Source organism: Lissotriton vulgaris, chromosome 4_1 (assembly GCF_964263255.1).
Source record: "Lissotriton vulgaris chromosome 4_1, aLisVul1.2, whole genome shotgun sequence".
Taxonomy (NCBI): domain Eukaryota; kingdom Metazoa; phylum Chordata; class Amphibia; order Caudata; family Salamandridae; genus Lissotriton; species Lissotriton vulgaris.
Genome location: NC_141691.1, coordinates 1,864,278,209 through 1,864,296,650, shown reverse-complemented (window position 1 = coordinate 1,864,296,650; position 18,442 = coordinate 1,864,278,209). Strand labels below are relative to the sequence as shown.

Genomic DNA, 18,442 nt, shown 5'->3' with positions numbered 1-18,442 from the left:
GGCGGGTCGGAGGACCGATGGTGTCGCTCCGACCTCTCATGCCTCTTACCTGAGGACTTGGATCCAGACGATCGGTGACCACTCCCGGAGCGTCGATGACTCCGACCTCGCGACCTGTCCCTCGACCTCCCGTGGGACCGGGACCGGGACCTGGAGCGGCGCGGGGCCGACTGCCTCAGCTCGAGACGCTTGCGGGACCGCTCCCGCCTAGCCTTCGACGTCAGGGCCCGGCAGTCGTCACAGGTTCGATCGTCGTGGTCGAGGCCTAAGCACTTCAGGCACCGGCGATGGGGGTCCGTGACCGATATGAGTCGGCCGCACTTCGAGCAAGGCTTGAACCCGGGCATCCCTGGCACCGATCGTCGAGAATCGACGAATTAGAGGATCAAAAAGATCAAAAAGTTTTCAGTCAAAAAGTGACTGGGGGTAGAGCTTCTTCCGGATCTGCGCTAGCTGGCGCGGAAAAAAGAAGAACTGACGTCAGCGCGCATGGGCGCCGTCTATATACTCCGATGACGTCATCCCGGCGCTCACGACGCCGACGACGGACGCGGAGCCGCAGACGACGCCTAACAGCGCGCAGGGGTATTGCTACGCAAAAATTTCCGGATCCAGTCTGACGCCTGGGGATATTCTAAGGTAAGGAATCTATCACTAACGTGTCTCTTTCAGATGCTGTGTATTGTGCATTTTACAAATAAAGGTTTTAAAAAAAAAAAAAAAAAGTTTACCAATGGTATCCTGGAAAACCTCACAGAATTATTTTTTAGTATTTTTAACCCCCCCCCCCAACCCCCACCCCTGAAAAGTAACAGATCATCTCCGACCTTTCAAAATGCTATACACAGCATACACAGGAGATCTGCTTTTGGGTTTAACTTTATCCACAATTGTCACCATAGAATTGACTCTGCTTACAGTCACAAACTTTACTTCTAACCCTTGCACCTTTAAAAGACAAATCAATCCAAAAATACCCTTCCTAATTTACCTAATGACTGCTATAACGTATCTGACGAATCTCCATATGTGTCAAACCTTCTACCAGGCTACAGTCTGTCAAATAACGATTTTCTCATAATTGTACCCAAGCACATAAATCATTACAGTGTCATTTTACTTCCATAAACTCTCTTTCTCAAACACTCAAAATGTGACAAGCCTTTGATAGTGTTCTGCGCTGTGTGATGCGCCCACCTCAACTCCCATAGTGCCTCCTTGACCTGAGCTTTCTAGAAAAGTCATCTGTATATATCTCCTAATTATTTGAATCAATCGCGCAACTAGTACATTTGTATTGAGTGAATGCAACACAGTCATGTGGCGCATCATAGCCAAACTTCAAAAACTCTTAATTTCACCACAAACAAATTGCACACACTAGTCTGTGATCACAACTTCTGGCACTCCTTCCTGTTAAGTTCTTCTTTTAAAAACTCAATCAGGTTTGCTGTGGTAAGAGTACTCATTTTCCTCCTCACCACTCACTTAGATCTGTAATCCACCAAGACTAGCAAAACCCTCTCACTGATCGGTAACATTTCAAAAGAGCCAAGCCTACTGCTACTTGCTCTTGCTCCAAAAGGCAATGGGAAATGGTACTGGATGGTAACTTTACTTTATAACTTGTAGCACACTAATGACATTCTCTGATCAGCAAATCCACTATAGATTCCACTTTAGGCCACCAGAAAGCACTCACTATAACCTTAGTAATTCTTTGCTCCAAATGTCCCCCATGAACCAGATCAACTACCTTCTGCAATGACTCCTAATGTATATTTCTACTTTCACTCCTGGGCAAGGCCGAGTGCTAGAATAGTGCGCGCCGCCATTATGGCGGTCGCACCGGTCCCCGGGGACAAGGTGGTGGTGGGAGCACTCCCACCTCCCGTGAGGGTCCCATAGGCGGTGTACAGGGGGACGTGAACCGGAAGCACTTCAGTGCTTCCGGTTCACGAGGGCGCCCCATTTGTTGGGGTAGAACTAGTTTAGAGCGGCCTGGCCTGCGCCCGCCATTAAAAGGGGGTGCGGGGAGCAGAACAGTCTCTTGTTCTTTTGCTCCCCGCAGGCACAGCACCCCAGCCAACAGCGGCCCGTAATTTGTTTTCCCTGCCCACCATTTCCTAAGTCAGGCATTTTAAATGTGTTCTCAGTAATGTGGTGCTTTGTTCTCTTAACGTGCATTTTAAATGTGTTCTAGTAATGTTTTTGCTTTGTTCTCTTAACTTCCATTGCAGGTATCTCAGGAGAGAAGACTGAATGTAAATATGATGATTTGGTGAATTTGTAATAAAAGTGTTGGTATTTGTGTCAGTACAGGAACTTTTAATGCAGAATTAGGTAGTTGAAATGTGTAACATTTATTAAAATCTCAGTACATGAAATTTGGTTTCAGGCAGTAATGTCGTACTTAGTTGTGAGTCTCCGGTCAGGCGGTAAGGTCATGATTGGTAAGCATAGACTTTGGTCCTTAGCAGTCAGAACCATGTATCTCCAGGGGCAGTGACAGCCGGTAGGTAGGCTGTCGTGGTGCGGGGGCCGGGGGAAAGACACTCTTCCCAGTGGGCCTTTGGACATCCTCGCACACGCATGCACATCAAGGCGCAAGTATACAGAATTTTGCAGCCCCCGTTTATGGAGTGTAAGGCACAGGGTATAGAAGGGGCCCGGGGGAGAATATACGTCTGATAAGCTGTACCCCCTGCGCAAGCCTACTCCGGCGGAGTCATTTTTGAATTTAGTTGGGATCTAGAAGCTGCCAGTAATTGACCTTGCTGTAGGCTCTAGAGGGGACACGCAGAAGGTGAATATATGCATTGTTAGGTTTACGGCAGGAGTGCTGTGTGTATTAGAGTTAAGGTTAGCCACTTTACATCATCTGTCTAACAATGTATCCGGACTTTCTGCGTAATTGTACATAATATGAATACATTTTTTCATTTTGTAATAAAACACGGCCGGGGGGGGTTACACCCCATAATCCAAAAAAAAAAGTAAAGTTGATGTGGCCTGATTGATTGCCTTGAAGGAGGGAGGGTGACCACCTCCGTAAAAGGGCTGCGGGTACAAAAGGCAAATAGGGGACTGGGGGAGTACCAGACCATATTAACTTTCAACCATAAATGTTCAACTCCTGTCTCACATTCCAACATTTCCTTTCCTTCAACTACTCAATTCAGACCCCAGTTCTCGCGTAAATGCGAAAGCTATTGCATTGCAAATGCTAGTTTGTCATGGACGGGCCCCTCATATGCATATAATTCCCATGCCAGCCCTTCTTTAGGGGCCAGTACTAGCAGCAGCTGACCAGCATTCCATGTTTACCAAGAGCCTAGCCTTGCACTGGCTTCTAAGGGACTCTGCTCGGGACACTTCTCTAGGTGCCAGGGGCTGCAGGGACTACTGATGCCAACCCGCCCTCCTGCTCCCACCGGAACTCTGGGGAGGGAGGCAAGTTCTTTTCGGTCAAGCTCTGCCTCGCCTGATTCTTGTCTTCTCCTGTCAGATACCTTCTGACAGTGGTGAGTTTTTGGATACCGAGGCAATAGCCTCATTACTCCATATTCGTTTGGAATTTTGTAGTCGCTGTTTCGGTTGTCTTACTGCAAGTCTCCTGTTTTTATAACGGACGGGGCCCTCATATGCATATAATGCCCATGCCCCGCCCCGCCCCGCCCCTCTGTGCATATAGAAGAGTGAGTGAGGCGGCGAGGGTCGGAGTACTGCCTGGGTCCAGGGCCCTTAATGTCACTGGCCTGGCTCTCTGCCTCACCACCCCGCTGCTCCCGGGCTGCTGGGGGCGGCCAAGAGAGGGGGGGCCTGGAACCGCAGCTGGGGCCGGCGCAGCCCATCAGCAGAAGCTTGCAGCAGCTCCCCTCCGACCGACAGAAGAAAAGCCTTAGCTGGGGGTCCTCTGTTGCGTCATTCGACAAAGGTTTTCTACATTTTCTTTCAGATTTCGAGTGGAAAGTTAAGAGCCACGCGCATGGTCAACTTGTTTTATTTGATGTCAAAACGTAATCTTTATTTTGTGCATTTTACTTCTAAATAGTGCTATACAACATCAGTGGTGACAGCATCAAGAAATAAACAAAACTATTAAAATGTGTTCTATAGTTGAATACACTCTGCTAATGTTATAGACTTTCCATAGAACGCAAAAGTCATGTGGCATAGCACTGCCTTTTAATAGCCACGTGATAAGTATTTATTGTGGCTCACATGCTGAAGTGTTTCTGGATACCCCTGCCTTTTAGCTGTTGGTGGGTGTGTGATGTGATAATGGCATTTTTGACCCCTGCCGACGTCCACCTGTCCACATTAATTAGGGCATGCCATTGCTTTTTAGGTCAAGCCTTGCAGCTCGCATGCGCTGCTCTGCGAGGCATGGGGCATCTACTCTGGTGCCACAGACCATGCCCATCACTTTCCATGTATCCCTTCCTATGCCAGTCAAAATTGCTTACTTTTCTTTGACGAAACGCTGCTTGTTGTCCCGCCATTGGGTGTGTTTTGACTTTGGTGGCGACTGCCCTGGTCACATGTCGCCTTATTGATTGCTTAAAATATTGTGTTTGGTGCAGGGCTTTAAGTGGGCCGGGTCTCACCGGATCTGAGCACTAGCAGTTTTTTAAGGTGGCCTCGAAACGGGTCTCTATCGGGCTCTGTTTTGTGCCCTGGCAAAGGCGATCGTTTTTGTCCGGACTGCAGTGACAGCAGGCACCTCGATGTGCGTGTGCTCACACTGCTCACTAATGGAGAAGTTAAGGCATGACGTCATGCCCCGGAAATCCTTTAAAGAAGAGTCATTGTCTCTCTGGATTTCTCTTCTCTTTTTGAAACTCAGGAGCAGCAACATTGTTGTGGTGTCACCAGGACTGTAAATGGAAGATTTATCAATAATATAACACGCCAGAGTTGCTGCTTATTTATCTTATTCAACTAACAACTATTGCCAAAGCCAATAGTCCTGACTTCTTGTAGGTATGATGTTACTTGTTGTATCATATATCTGGATGCAATGACAAACAGCAAAATACAAATCGGGTTGCACACTATCAGGGCACAAGTCCTAAAAAATGAAGTGGGGGGCGCGGACGTCACAACAGGAAGTGACGTCAGGAAAGGTGGCTTGCACCATCACTCATTGCCTCCCCTCGCTCACCCCTTAGATGCGATTGCATCAGAGAAGCCAGCACATGATCAGCGTTCTGAATCAGCTCCGATCTCACCCCAGAGAGGCCAAAGAGTGAATGTGTGGTTCAATTTGCTCCAGTTATCGAGCTCACGGTAAAATAAGTGGGGGGACGCCGTCCACCCGTGTGGTACCCCGACTTGAGCCCTGCACACTATGCTAAACACAGATTTTTAACTTAGGTGTTTTAAGCCACTCTCTTAGTTACATTGGCCATGCCCCTTTATGAGACCCCCCAGTTCGTTCATCCCACTTAAAGCCCTGGTTTGGTGCACTCATTTTTTACATTGAATGGTCCTACGCTGTGCCTTGTTGCTGCCTGCCACTGCTTGTTTGTGCGGCGTTTCATCGTTCTTCACAGCCAATGGCTGTCATGCATACTTATAATGGTCGGTCTTCAGGCTAAACAGACTCTACCATTTATTTACACGCATGGTAAGAGCCTCCCAGCGGCCGAGTGGAGAGGACGAGTGTCGCTTTTTAAAATGCACACATTAAAAGGATAACAAAGCTACTTTATAAGTGGGAGCAAGTTTCAGGGGGGGGGGGGGATTAATTTAAACCTGCTTATTTGTTGTTCCACTTAGGATAATGTGCTGCATGGCTACACACTGATAAGGTCCCAAAGGCGAGACCTATTAGCTAGGTCAATGCTTGTTTCTTAGATTGCTGCAGGTCACATGTATGCCCCAGTCCTAAGGGGCACTGTGATAATTACTGTGCTCTGATGACTACCACAGATTTGTAATTTAGAGTTGGTTTTCATGGCACAGTAAACCTTGTATATGTGTGTGTTTGTTGTTGTTGTTTTGTTTCAACCAATGCCTTCGTCTTAATCTAATCATAGAAAGCCTTCACAAGAAATAGGATACGTACTTCTGAGAATACCGACTTGGACCGGTCTGTTTTGGAGAGCGCTACACTGGGGACAAAAGTCATTTGTGTATATGTACACATAAAGAAAGACATTCATTCATTCAGTGGGTAACTGCTCAACTGCAGCCTACCGTTTCCAGAGATGCCATGTCTGTTTTAGGAGATCACAATAGCTATCTTGTATCATTGATACACATTCCTGTTTGCATCGCTGGAAATCACCAAATGAAAACGTTTAATTGAAATTTAAACGCACAAATCGATGGTTGACCCTCAGCGCACGCCCTCCAGTCCAGTCCCCCACTTAGCACCCTTCTGGAGACAAGAAAGTTTAAGCAATCCAGGAGGATGTGCACACACGCTACACCCAGACCTGTAAAACACATATATATATATATATATATATCTGGGGAATCTCTACACAGACACACCACACTCCCACTCTGATGACCGTGTGTCAGGGAAGCAGAAGAGAAATGTAAACAGTAGTAAACATACGTCCTAATTCTGATGTTTCTGTTTAGTACAGACTTTGTGGCTTTCTTTGACAAATCACCGCTCTGAGCATGTATTCTTCCATTATTGATAGTCAAAATATATCATATTTCAACTTGCTCGGCTATTTGGGGCGAAGGGTAATACGCCTTGAATTATGCTAAGAAATATTAATTCAAAGTACAGTGGAGCGCAGATTAAGATCTGGGCACTACCTTATTCGTTCTACTCCTGAACCGGGTAGGGATGTGCTGGGCATGGTGGTATGGCCACGTGTAAAAATGGTGGGCAACATAAAGATGTGACCTATAGAAAATGTTGGAGCAACCAGTCAGAAGGTTTCTTTTTCAGGTCTCCTTTAGCTGTCTGTTTCCAAAGATCACTGTGAACAGTACAATCTATAGAGCGGGCTTTGGGCCAGGACCCATATTCAGGGCTGCAAAACATTCTGGTCTATCTTACTTCCTCCTCCCAGTTCAACCGCTTTCTTCCCTGGTCTCGGGTTCAACTCGCCCAGGTGCGTTTCTGTCTCACAGTATTCTGATTGAATAGAGGATCTCTCCAATACTGGCATTAGTCTTTGCATTGCGGTGCATATTAAAGGCTATTCTATACCTGATCCCTATTTCTCCTCCCCCTCTTTTCTCTTTATTAAAAACTTCCCAGGTGAAGCCTATTGACTTTGCCAGTGCTCGCTTCATATACTTGTACGTGTTGCAATAATACTTTCCTTTCGTTGTGTAGAGGTCGAGCCCGGGAAAGGAAGATTTGTCAAAATTGGTGTTCAATAAGCCGTTCTTCTAAAAAATGGCATACAATTGTATCAGACTGGTAAATCACAAAAACCTTTTCACACAAGACAAACGGTTTAAATGCCCATTTTTCTGACCTTCTGAATTTGAAAGTTCTCTGTCCCACCAGCTTCCATCAAACGCCGAAACATTTGCTCTTCGAGTTCAGCCTTTTTTCGATTAGCATCCTGCACTCCTTTTACGTCCCGAGTCCTAGTTTCATGATCTTTGGAAAGTTGCTTGGAAAAATGAGCCAAAGTAATATTATTAAATTATTGCAATACTTATATTAATTCGCCTGTTATCTATTACAATGACAAATTAGCAATCAAATAAGTAAAGTCTTGCTCCTGAGTGACAACATGGGATCCACATATATCTCCATAGTTTACACCTTCATATACATTCGCGACCCTTTGCTCTGTAAAATTTAAATGTCAAAAGTGCATTTAAATATCTACCACGGCCAGGGGGAGAATCCCAAATTTATTAAGGTAAATAAAAACTGAAGCAAGAGTAGTCACATATATACGGTAGCAATAATAAATTCATCTGCTGTATGTAAAAACTTGGCAGAAATGTGGACTAGTAAAAGTGTTAGATCGGACAACCTTAGGGTGGTCTTCCGCCGAACATTTTGCCGGCTTGCCTCCAATCCTGCTGAATTCTTTTTGTTGGCCTTAGGACTCTGAGCACTTTACCACTGCCAACCATTGCTAAAGTGCATGTGTTCTGAACTAAAACATAGTTTGATTGACTTATCCTCAATTGACATATTTAATGTATCTGTAAGTCCCTAGTAGAGTGCACTACCTGTGCACAGGGCGTGTAAATTAAACGCTACTAGTGGGTCTACAGCACTGATCGTGCCACCCACACAAGTAGCAAATTAAATATGTCCCAAACCTGCCACTGTTGAACCTGTGTGTGCAGTTTACACTGCAATGTCGACTTGGCATTTAAAAGTTCTTGCCAAGCCTTTAACTTCACTTTTGTTACATATACAAGTTACACCTACGGTAGGCCTTTGGTAGCCCATAGGACAGTGTGCTGTGTAATCAAAAGGTAGGACACGTACCTCTAAGTTTGCATGCCCTGGTAGTGAAACACACCCACGTTTGTTTTTCACTACTGAGGCCTACCCCTCTGATAGATTAACATTAGGAATTCCTTATGACACTTATTAAGGTATAATTCAGGATTGAGAAGAAATACAACCCTCATGTTTCACATCATTGGAATGGTATTGATAAATCAACTTAACTGGTAAAACTGAATTTATCACTACACTTTCAAAAATGTCCCTTTTAGAAAGATTCTTTATGCAACAGGGCAATCCAATCTTCACTCAAAGAACTGGGTAAACAACGCACAAAAAAGTGTTCCCAGAGGAATTATTTATACTAAATTCAACAATATGTTGGTCAATGCAGAGGTATGCATCCTGTCCAAGCAGGAACCATGGTCCTAGTCGGGGTAAGTCAATATGTTGGTCAATGCAATGATCCAGCTGTGAACCATCAATATAATTGACATATTGTATAAACGGTGTACTGTATATGAATGTACTTCTGGTCCCGAAAGGAAGCTTCTCCCCTCTGAAACAGGTCGCATGTCAAGACCCTCAGGCAGGTCTTGTTCTAATTCCTCCTCAGATCCTGACCCTACCTCCTAATTTTCTGTGTGAGTATCGTGGTTCTCTTCCCATGCTCTCAAAGCTATTTCGAGCTATGCTTTCCTTTTTTTTAATTACACATTTTATTAAGTTTTGGAATCCACCATGTAAAAGACATTTACATCTGTACAACACAGTCAAGTTACAAGTGACCTGATAGCAAGTCAGATCCCCAAACCACAGTAAGCCTCACACCTCCCTGGAACTCTGCTTTCATAGCACTCCCTTTGGTAAAAAGCCTCTTCTCCTGGCAAAATACCTTACGCTGGGCCACACTGTAGCTCTCTGGCTTGACCAGCTCAAACTCAATCTTGGCAGCTGAGGTCACAGACACAACAGTAGAAAAATGGGATATGGGAAATCATTGGAAAAATACAAACATTTCAATCAGAGTAAATGTACTCAAATTGGTCTAGATATGGAGTAGTAGTGTACACCATGTCCCTGTATGACACTGCACAAACATAAGTCCTATCTTTACCATTGACCACTGATCCTGGAAATTGGGTTTCTAGTTGGCAGAGGTATGCATCCTATCCAAGCAGGAACCATGGTCCTAGTCAGGGTAAGTCACAACAAACCCTAAATTATCCTGTGCTCACCCTCGGGTAGCTTGGTAGAGAGAAGGCAGTTCTCAACTTAAGAGGCAATGTGTAAAGTATATGTACAACACTTCAAAAGGTGATACAGGGGCAACAAAACTCCACACCAGTTTAGAAAAATAGTTTGATTTTATAAATAGAACAAGATCAAAACGACAAAAATGCAATAATCATAAGTCAAGATATACATTTTTAAAGATTAAAAAAGAAAAATGGTGTTTAGAAGCAATAGCATCTAGAGGGTTAGCTGGCCGCGGTGGACAAAGGCAAAGTCAAGAGTTCAGGCCAACCGCAATGGAGCGCGGGCCGAATACAGAAGCCACGCAAGGCCCGATGAACAACAGTAGCTTGATCCTGGTTACAAATAGCGAGATGCAGGGGGCAGTAGAGCGATGCAGTGTGTCAATCTGTATCTAAAGGTGATGCATCAATTTTCTCCATGAAATGATGGCAATGGGCTGGTTCGAAGATGCGTTGGTTCCAAAGCCAATGCACCAGGTTTATCTGCACAGTAAAGGGGATGCGTCAATAGTCTCTCTCTGCAGTGGCGCCGATGGCGATGTGCTGGTTCCAAGTGCGATTTGCCAGTTCAGTTTCCACAACAGCAGCGATGCGTTGATTGTGCTCAAGCAGCAGGGGATGCATCAGTTCCACTGCAGCAAGTACCTGAATCCACTTCCAATGGACCAGGCACAGGAGCAGGGTGTAAAAATTTGAAATCCCCGAGTCTTAAAACAGGAGGCAAGCCAGCATACCCTTCGGGATCACTCTAGTTTCAAGCGAGATAGTCCAGTTCTTTCCCAGCTGGGTAGCGGGTAGCAGGCAGCAGGGCAGAAAGGTAGAAATGCAGTTCTTCCAGAGCAGCAGAGGGGAAGTCCTTGTAGCAGCTCAACAGTTCTTCTTCTTGGCAGAGTTCTTCACAGATCCAGTAGTGTCTCATTTAGTAGGATCTGAGACCCAGTACTTGAACACAGTTGTGCCGATGAAGTGGAGGTGACTTCAAAGAGGGGCTTTAAATTGCACAGATGTCCCTCCCTCCCAGCTCTGGCTCCAGACTTACTCAAGGGGAATGCAACCCTTTGTGTGAGGACAGAACACAGCCTATTCAGGTGTAAGTGTCAGCTCCTCCCTCCCATCATGCTAAGGATTGACCAATCAGGATGTGGACGGCCACTCAGTCATACCTAAGATCCATTTGTGTGTGGCTGTTTAAGGGAATGCGCCAAGTCCAGCTGTCACCCACCCTAGATGTGTATTGGAGACAGGCTGCAAGCACACAGGGATAAGAGGAGAAATATGCCATCTTTCTAAACAATACAAAATAAGACCGGGAACTTCGTGACCACAACGGGGAACTACATTCTTTCCTTTCAGGTAATGGATTGGATTATCGGATGGGGGAATATATATATGAATATATATTTTGTTACATGCCTGCATATATACAGTCTTAGCAAGATGGTGGAACTTTTCATTCAGTTCACTGTCCTGATATTGCTAATCCCTTACATCTGCTTCTGTCTATTGCTCATTGCAGCACAAATATTTGATAGAATAAGCACTTTGGTTCAATAAATATTGAAAACGCCCCACTGTGTATTCCTTGTATATTTCCTCGAGAGAAAGAGAGCATGAGTGACTTAGCAAAAGGGTTCTAGGTCTGGCAACACGATCTCTGGGAGAGCTCAGGGTTGGCATGTGTTGTGGTTCCCTAAACCAGTTGCAACCCATCTAGGTTTAGAGGTGCATATGGTAGTACTGTGGGCTAGCTGGTCTTTAGGACAACACATCCTGAGGGGGTCAGTCTGGCACAATTCCTCTCTTTATGTTGCCCAACAAAGCACAGTTTCTACTGGGAAGTGGGGAACTACACAACAGCATATGATTAGATGTGATTTCTGGAAGAGAATGGTAAAGCCCAAGTCATGCAGGAGGATCATGGTGTGATGAAGATGTTATGAGCCTAGAGCAGGAGACCAGTGAGTTATCCAAGCATGAAAATACCTCAGCTTCTGAGGGAAGCATTCACCAGGGCCAACACTTGGATGAACACTATGGTTCCAGACCAAAATACAGAACCGTCAACTAAAAGAGGTAGATCTCCAGATGAATAAGAAGTAGCACCCGTTGGTGGAAAGAATTGGCAGATCGAAGCAGGCATCAAGTATATCTAGGAACACACACCATTCTCATGCATTGGGGGCCAACAGAAACTGGCTCAAGGACAGCATGTTGAACTTGTTCAGCTGAAGGAATAGATATAGGAGATGAACATTAAAATCCCATGCTCTTCTTATCCACAAGTACCACCAGTATGGCTCATTTGTTCAACAGAGCGAGACTCCGTCTCCAAGTTTGAGGCAAGCGCCAGAGAGCACATTCATGAGGAAGGTGGGCATTATTGGTAGAGAGAAAGGATGGGAATGCTGTAACAAAAAGCCCCTATGTATGGTGAAAGTAATTTGTTTCTGGACTGAGGTGGCTGGTTTTATAATTACACACTGGGACACTGCTAAACAGGCCTCAGTGCAAAAAAAGTGTCAACATTGGGAAAACTCCTGATTGGCATTTTTAACTTACCTACAAGTCCCTAATATATGGTACAAAAGTGTACTTAGGGCATGTAAGTTAACTCTCACTAGTGGACCGCTGCACATATTGTGCCTCCACTAAAGTGACAATGCAACACATGTCTCCAGGCCTGACCCTGGAGCATGGGTGTTCAGTTCTAAAACTGTCAGTTCAACATGGCAAATTCAAACTCTTGCTAGGTCTAAACCTTCATTTTTACTACTTATAAGTCACCCCTAAGGTAGGCCCCAAATGCCCTCTGGGCAGGGTGCATTGTATTTAAAAAGAAGGGCAAGAATATTTTCAGTTTATTATAAGCTGGTAATGAAGGTCCTCCAAAGTCGTTTTCACTGTGGCAAGGCTGATTCTCCCATACGAAAGCACTGGGTTACATTATAACACCTTAAAATGCTTAACTTCAGGTTGGCAGTAACTAGGAACATGACAAAAAGAGTTAATAAATAAATGTTTTAATTAGTTAATAAAATATAATTCATAGTAATTAAAAAATCTAACTCAATGGTAAAGTCAGATTTAATTTTAATATTTTCAAACTAACACTTTTAGAAAGTTGTCATTTTCCTTCTGTAACAGAGTGGCAGTACAGGATGACCCCGTATACATTAAAGAGACATTACTGGACATTTTTCCCCCTTCAACACCCCTCTCCTACCCTTCACAGAACGTCGAGACCAAAGACAGCACGCAGGAGATCGAGGAGAGACACTGGCCCTTTAACGAGGAGATGGCAGAGGAATGGGCGGGGCAGTATGATGAGGCGGAGACGTCTTATACAGAGGAATGCGAGAAACAGGTGTGCTTGTTCACCCGGAGAGAAGAAGACGTATGGAGTGAAGCTGACGAGGAGCGGAAGACTCGCAGTGTGACGAAGCTGTGAGCTCAAGAACGGAAGAGAAGCAGGAGGCCAACGTCTTCACGAGTTGCCCCGCCACACACCCAGGGGAGGTGTGTGGCTTACTCAGGTACGCGAAACTATCCGGAACTGGGTGGGACGCAAGGGCGGTTCGCCTAATCAACCCTGATCCCTCCTTGACCCGGTGTACCTTTTCCCGAGCACTACCCTACACTTCCAGTAGTCCGTCGCAAAGAGTGTTACACAGGTTATTGTGTCCTCACTCCCTTTCCTCTTCACGTATATATATGTAAAGCACCCATCTCACGAAAGACTATTTCTGTCTGTTTAACCCGAGAGTCAAAACGGACCCAGACGTAAAGCCACGACGGAGTCCGGAGGTGTTTCGCCGACTCGATCCGTCTGAACGTCACCACAGGCGGCCCAGTAGAAGTAGATCTCCACGACGGAATATCTCTTTAAGGAAAAAGTGTACTGACCACTTGTACAATACAATAAAACCTGTTAAAACTAAGACCCGCCTATTGCCGATTCCTCTTGACCCCGTCATAGTGGTGGAGGATGCGGGCACTAACACCATCTGGATAGAAAAGATGGAAACAGTCGTTCAGCAATTGGTGAAGGGTCAAGAGAGACTTGAGTGGGTAGTAGAACAACAATTATCGTCTGCACAAGCTGACCGAGAGATATGGAAGAAAGCATTTGAAGCACGAACCGGAGTTCTTCCCCCATGGACTGACCCAGTACAGCGAACGGGGAATGTAGAACGACCCGTCACACATGGAGCACCAGCAGTTTACCTGCAAAAATATCAACCGGGAGAAGACCCCGATTTGTTCTTACTGAACTTTGAACGAGCCGCTAGAGCAGGTGGGTAGCCAATCAGTAAGTGGCCCTTCTTCCTAGCACCCTTACTAGGAGGTGAAGCACAGGCCACATATCAGGTAGCGAACCCCACCGGAGATACTCCTTATAATGACATAAAGAAAATAATATTAGACCACCTAGGTCTCGATGCAGAAGCCTATCGACTGCGATTCCGAAAAGAGAGAGGGAACTCTGGAGAAAATCCAAAAACTCTTTTTGTTAGACTAAAAATGGCAGCTGATAAATGGCTCACTCCAGCAACCAGTAGTAAGGAAGAAATACTAGATCGTATCTACCTTGAACAGTTCCTAGAAGCTCTCCCATATGCAACTCAGAAATGGCTTAGACAACACCATAACCTGACAACCAGCCAAGCCATCGAGATGGCCTCCACTTTTTCCCGAGCTCAACCTAAGAAAAGGAGTTGGGATTATGAAAAATCTTACAAACCAAATCCAAAAATTGAAAAACGTTTAACGGGACCAGTGGACCCTCCGCGGTCTCGCACATGGAGAACGGAACATACCGGACCATCGGAACCACAATGTTTCGACTGCGGTAACTGGGGTCATATCGCCAGGTTATGCCCAAAAAGAAGAAATTCAGAAGAACCGATGGAGGTGGGCTATCTACCCCGAGCTGTATTATATTCTGCAGAAATGGGAGCTGCATACAGAGTAAGTGTTAAAGTGAATGGTTCATCTGTACAAGCACTCTTAGATTCAGGCTGTCGACAATCAGTTATCCAATCACAGCACGTACCCCTTGATCAGTATATTCCCTAAAAGAAAGTAAATATCAAGTGTGTACATGGGGATATTAAACCTTACCCTTTGGCCGACGTACCAATCCAACCCACCCTGGGAAAACCTCATACTATTAGGGTAGGAGTCCTCGCGACTCTCCCTGAAGATTTGATTATTGGGACAGACAACCCAAGGTTTTTACAAATGTTTAAAAAAACTTTGGAACAGGATTCATACGTGCAACCCCAAGACGTTTTTCGAAAAAAATTGGACTCAAAAGGAACCAACTACAAAGAAACAAATGCTGTTGTTCTACGCTTCGTAAAATTGTCTAACAATGCCACTACCCCTACAAAAGGCTCCAGTAAAGCAGCTGGGTATGATTTATACAGTGCCTATGAGTATATAATTCCTCCACAAGAAAAAGCACTCATAAAAACCGACATTCAACTTGCTGTTACGGAAGACTCGCCCCACGATCTGGACTGGTGGCAAAACATTTCATTGATGTAGGCGCTGGAGTCGCTGATGAGGACTACAGAGGAAATGTGGGAATCATACTTTTTAACTTTGGAAAAAAAGAGTTTCAAGTAAAAAAAGGTGATCGAGTAGCACAACTGATTTATGAACGCATATCATATCCCACCTTGGAGGAACTAAACGTTTTAGATGTCACTGAACGGGGTACAGGAGGTTTTGGATCCACAGACAAACAACATGGTACATTTCCAGCATTGCTCTCCCCAGATCCATGGGTCTTAGACAAAAGTTTTCGTTTCGCACAATTCAACGATCCTACCCTCTACAATGCATGGGAACAGGCTCATGAAACTCAGGGTAAATATATCAATGTATATCCCAAATTCGTGATACAAAACAATCTATTGTATAGACATGGAAAACCAGATGATTATCTACAGCTCCTAGTACCCGTACCTTTTCGGGACCAAGTACTATTTTTCTAACACAGTCATTTGATAGCCAGACATACAGGGACTGAGAAAACTAGACAAAATATCCTAAATAATTTTTTGGGGCCGGGAATATATAAGGACACTGCTATATACTGTAAGGAATGCGCGATATGTCAGAAGAAAAACATGACCAAACCACCATCGGTCCCGTTTCAGCCATTGCCTATCATTGGTAAACCATTCGAGAGAGTCGGAATGGATCTTATTGGACCCTTGCCCAAGACCAGAAAAGGTTTCCAACACATACTCGTGATAGTCGATTATGCCACCCGGTTTCCCGAGGCTTTTCCATTAACAACCACTACGTCTAAACAAGTTGGTGAGAAAATTACTGAGTTATTTAGCGAGTGGGATTCCCCAAGGAGATCCTAACGCATCAGGGCACGCAGTTTGTGTCGAAATTGATATAAGAAATTTGCCACAACCTGAATATACACCAGATTCGTACCTCCGTATACCACCCTCAGACGGACGTTCTGGTGGAGCGTTATAATCGCACTCTGAAGTCGACCCTCAGGAAGATGATGGAAGTCAGCGGGTCAGACTGGAACAAAATGCTACCCCTAGCATTGTATACTATATGGGGTCAGAAACATAGCAGTATGGGAATGTCCCCCTTTGAACTCCTGTATGGTCGCCTTCCGCGCTCTCTCCTGGAGATGACCAAAGATGCATGGGAGAATGAGACTCCGGAGGAAACGGCTGCCCTCTAGACTATGCCAGAAATCTGAGATCCAGACTGGGTAAACTGAGAGAATTGGCTTTGACTCAACTTGAGGAGAGTCAGAGACGTCAGAAAACGGCCTATGATAAAGGAAAAAACAAGGAGACAGCTTAACGTGGATGATTGGGCCCTCGTTCTCCTTCCTTCCTCCACACAGAAATTTCGAGCTGAATGGGTCGGACCCTATAAAGTGGTTGAAACGATTGGAAGAACAAGCTACAAACTGCAGGTGACCCCGACCAAACAGCAAACATATCACATCAATTTGCTCAAGAAGTGGTTGGGCCCACTGCCTACAGGAGTACACATGGTATCAGATCCGCAACTAAGCTCCTCTACTCGTGATCAACTAATCCTTAATGATGAACTTAATGGTCAGCAACAAAAAGACCTTCGGGACATACTGTTGAGACATGATTCCCTGTTTTCGAACACTCCAGGTTAAACTACTCTAGCTGAACATTGTATAGACACACATCCCGGTAAGAGAATGAAGAGTTCCAGAAGCGAGACGGGCGGCCATCAGAAAAGAAATCAACGAAATGTTGGATATGGGGGTTATCCGCCCCTCCAAGAGCGACTGGTCGAGCCCCATTGTCTTGGTTCCGAAGCCCGACGGGAGTCAACACTTTTGCATGGACTTTCGTGCCCTTAATGAAATTTCAACGTTTGATGCATACCCGATTCCACGGGTAGACAAACTTATTGAGAAACTGGGTGATGCCCAATACATCACCACGCTGGACCTCACGAAGAGGTATTGGCAAGTGCCCCTCAAATAGGATGACATGAAAAAATCTGCCTTTTCCACTGAAGATGGGCACTTCGAATTTACAGTACTTCCCTTTGGCCTGCACGGGGCCCCCGCCACGTTTCAGCGCCTAATGAATACTGTTTTGAAAGGTTTGTCGGACTTCACTTCGGCATATCTTGACGACATTTTCATCTACAGCCCAGATTGGTCCACTCATGTATCACACTTACACACTGTATTCAAAGTCTTGGAGAACGCCGGATTGAAGATCAATGCAAAAAAATCCAAAGTGGCCTTTCAGAAAGTGAAGTACCTGGGCTATTTACTCGGACATGGTGTTATTGAGACGCAGATAGAAAAAATACGGGCCATAGCTGACACACCATTCCCTACGAACAGAAGAGAAATGAGGGCCTTCCTAGGGTTGGTTGGATACTACCGATGCTTTATACCACAGTTTGCTCACGTGGCTGCCCCTCTCACTGACTCACTGAAGCAACAAGGGAAAACAACGTGCCCTCCTCGGTGAACATCCAACCAGCCTCTGGATCGGCATCCCGCCGCACTGGTATCTCTCTCGGAACAAGGATTCAGCTACCGGATGGCAGGCTGATCATTTGAAGACCAATGTCGCCTTCCTCCGTTCCGGCTTTGCTGAGATTAGAGCTGTGATTCTCTGTGCCAATGATAATGCTAAGATGGCGCCAGGTGCCCGGGATGCTTTGAGATCACTCCTGGGGCCGAATGAAGTGCCACAGGATGCCTCTAACCTCCGCCCTTTTCCATCGAGAAACGCCCCCTACATTCGGCCCACACCCAAGTTGCCAGCTGACCCTCCCCCAGATTACCACGCATTATGCCACTCGTTTTTTTCCTGCACTGCCACCGAGTTGCGGGTGCGGCTGGAGGGGGAGGGGGCACGAACCTGACTTGCTGCATCCCAAAAGAACGGACTTCCACCGGGGCCCGAACTCGGTCGTGACGGGAGGAGGAGTGGCCCACAAGCCGGACCTGGAGCGTCCTACGAGACCGGACTTCTATCGTGACCCGCACCCGCTTCCGAGGTAAGGTTGCGGCTGGAGGGGGAGGGGCACACAAGCCTGAATCGCAGGTGCAGCAACCCATTAGACCGTTCCTTTGCTGCGGTCTCAATCCGCACCTACCTCCGTGATATGTTTTGCAGCGACTATGGACGCGAAGAATGCAGTCTGCAGGGCCTGTCTGTTAATGGATATAGCGGACCGGGAAAACAATAACTGCATCGTGGTCCTACAGCCTGACCCCCGCTGGCACACC

The 18,442-nt window shown here is 45.7% G+C and overlaps 1 protein-coding gene across 2 annotated transcripts in view; it reads right to left on the bottom strand.

Annotated features, from left to right (window-relative positions):
- TBC1D31 (TBC1 domain family member 31) overlaps positions 1-18,442 on the bottom strand; it is a 696,792-nt gene that overhangs the window by 123,837 nt on the left and 554,513 nt on the right. For both annotated transcript variants that reach the window (XM_086966171.1, XM_086966170.1), the window contains exon 18: positions 7,458-7,598. In XM_086966171.1, the coding sequence (XP_086822297.1) occupies positions 7,458-7,598 (141 nt within the window). The remainder of the gene's footprint in view (positions 1-7,457; positions 7,599-18,442) is intronic.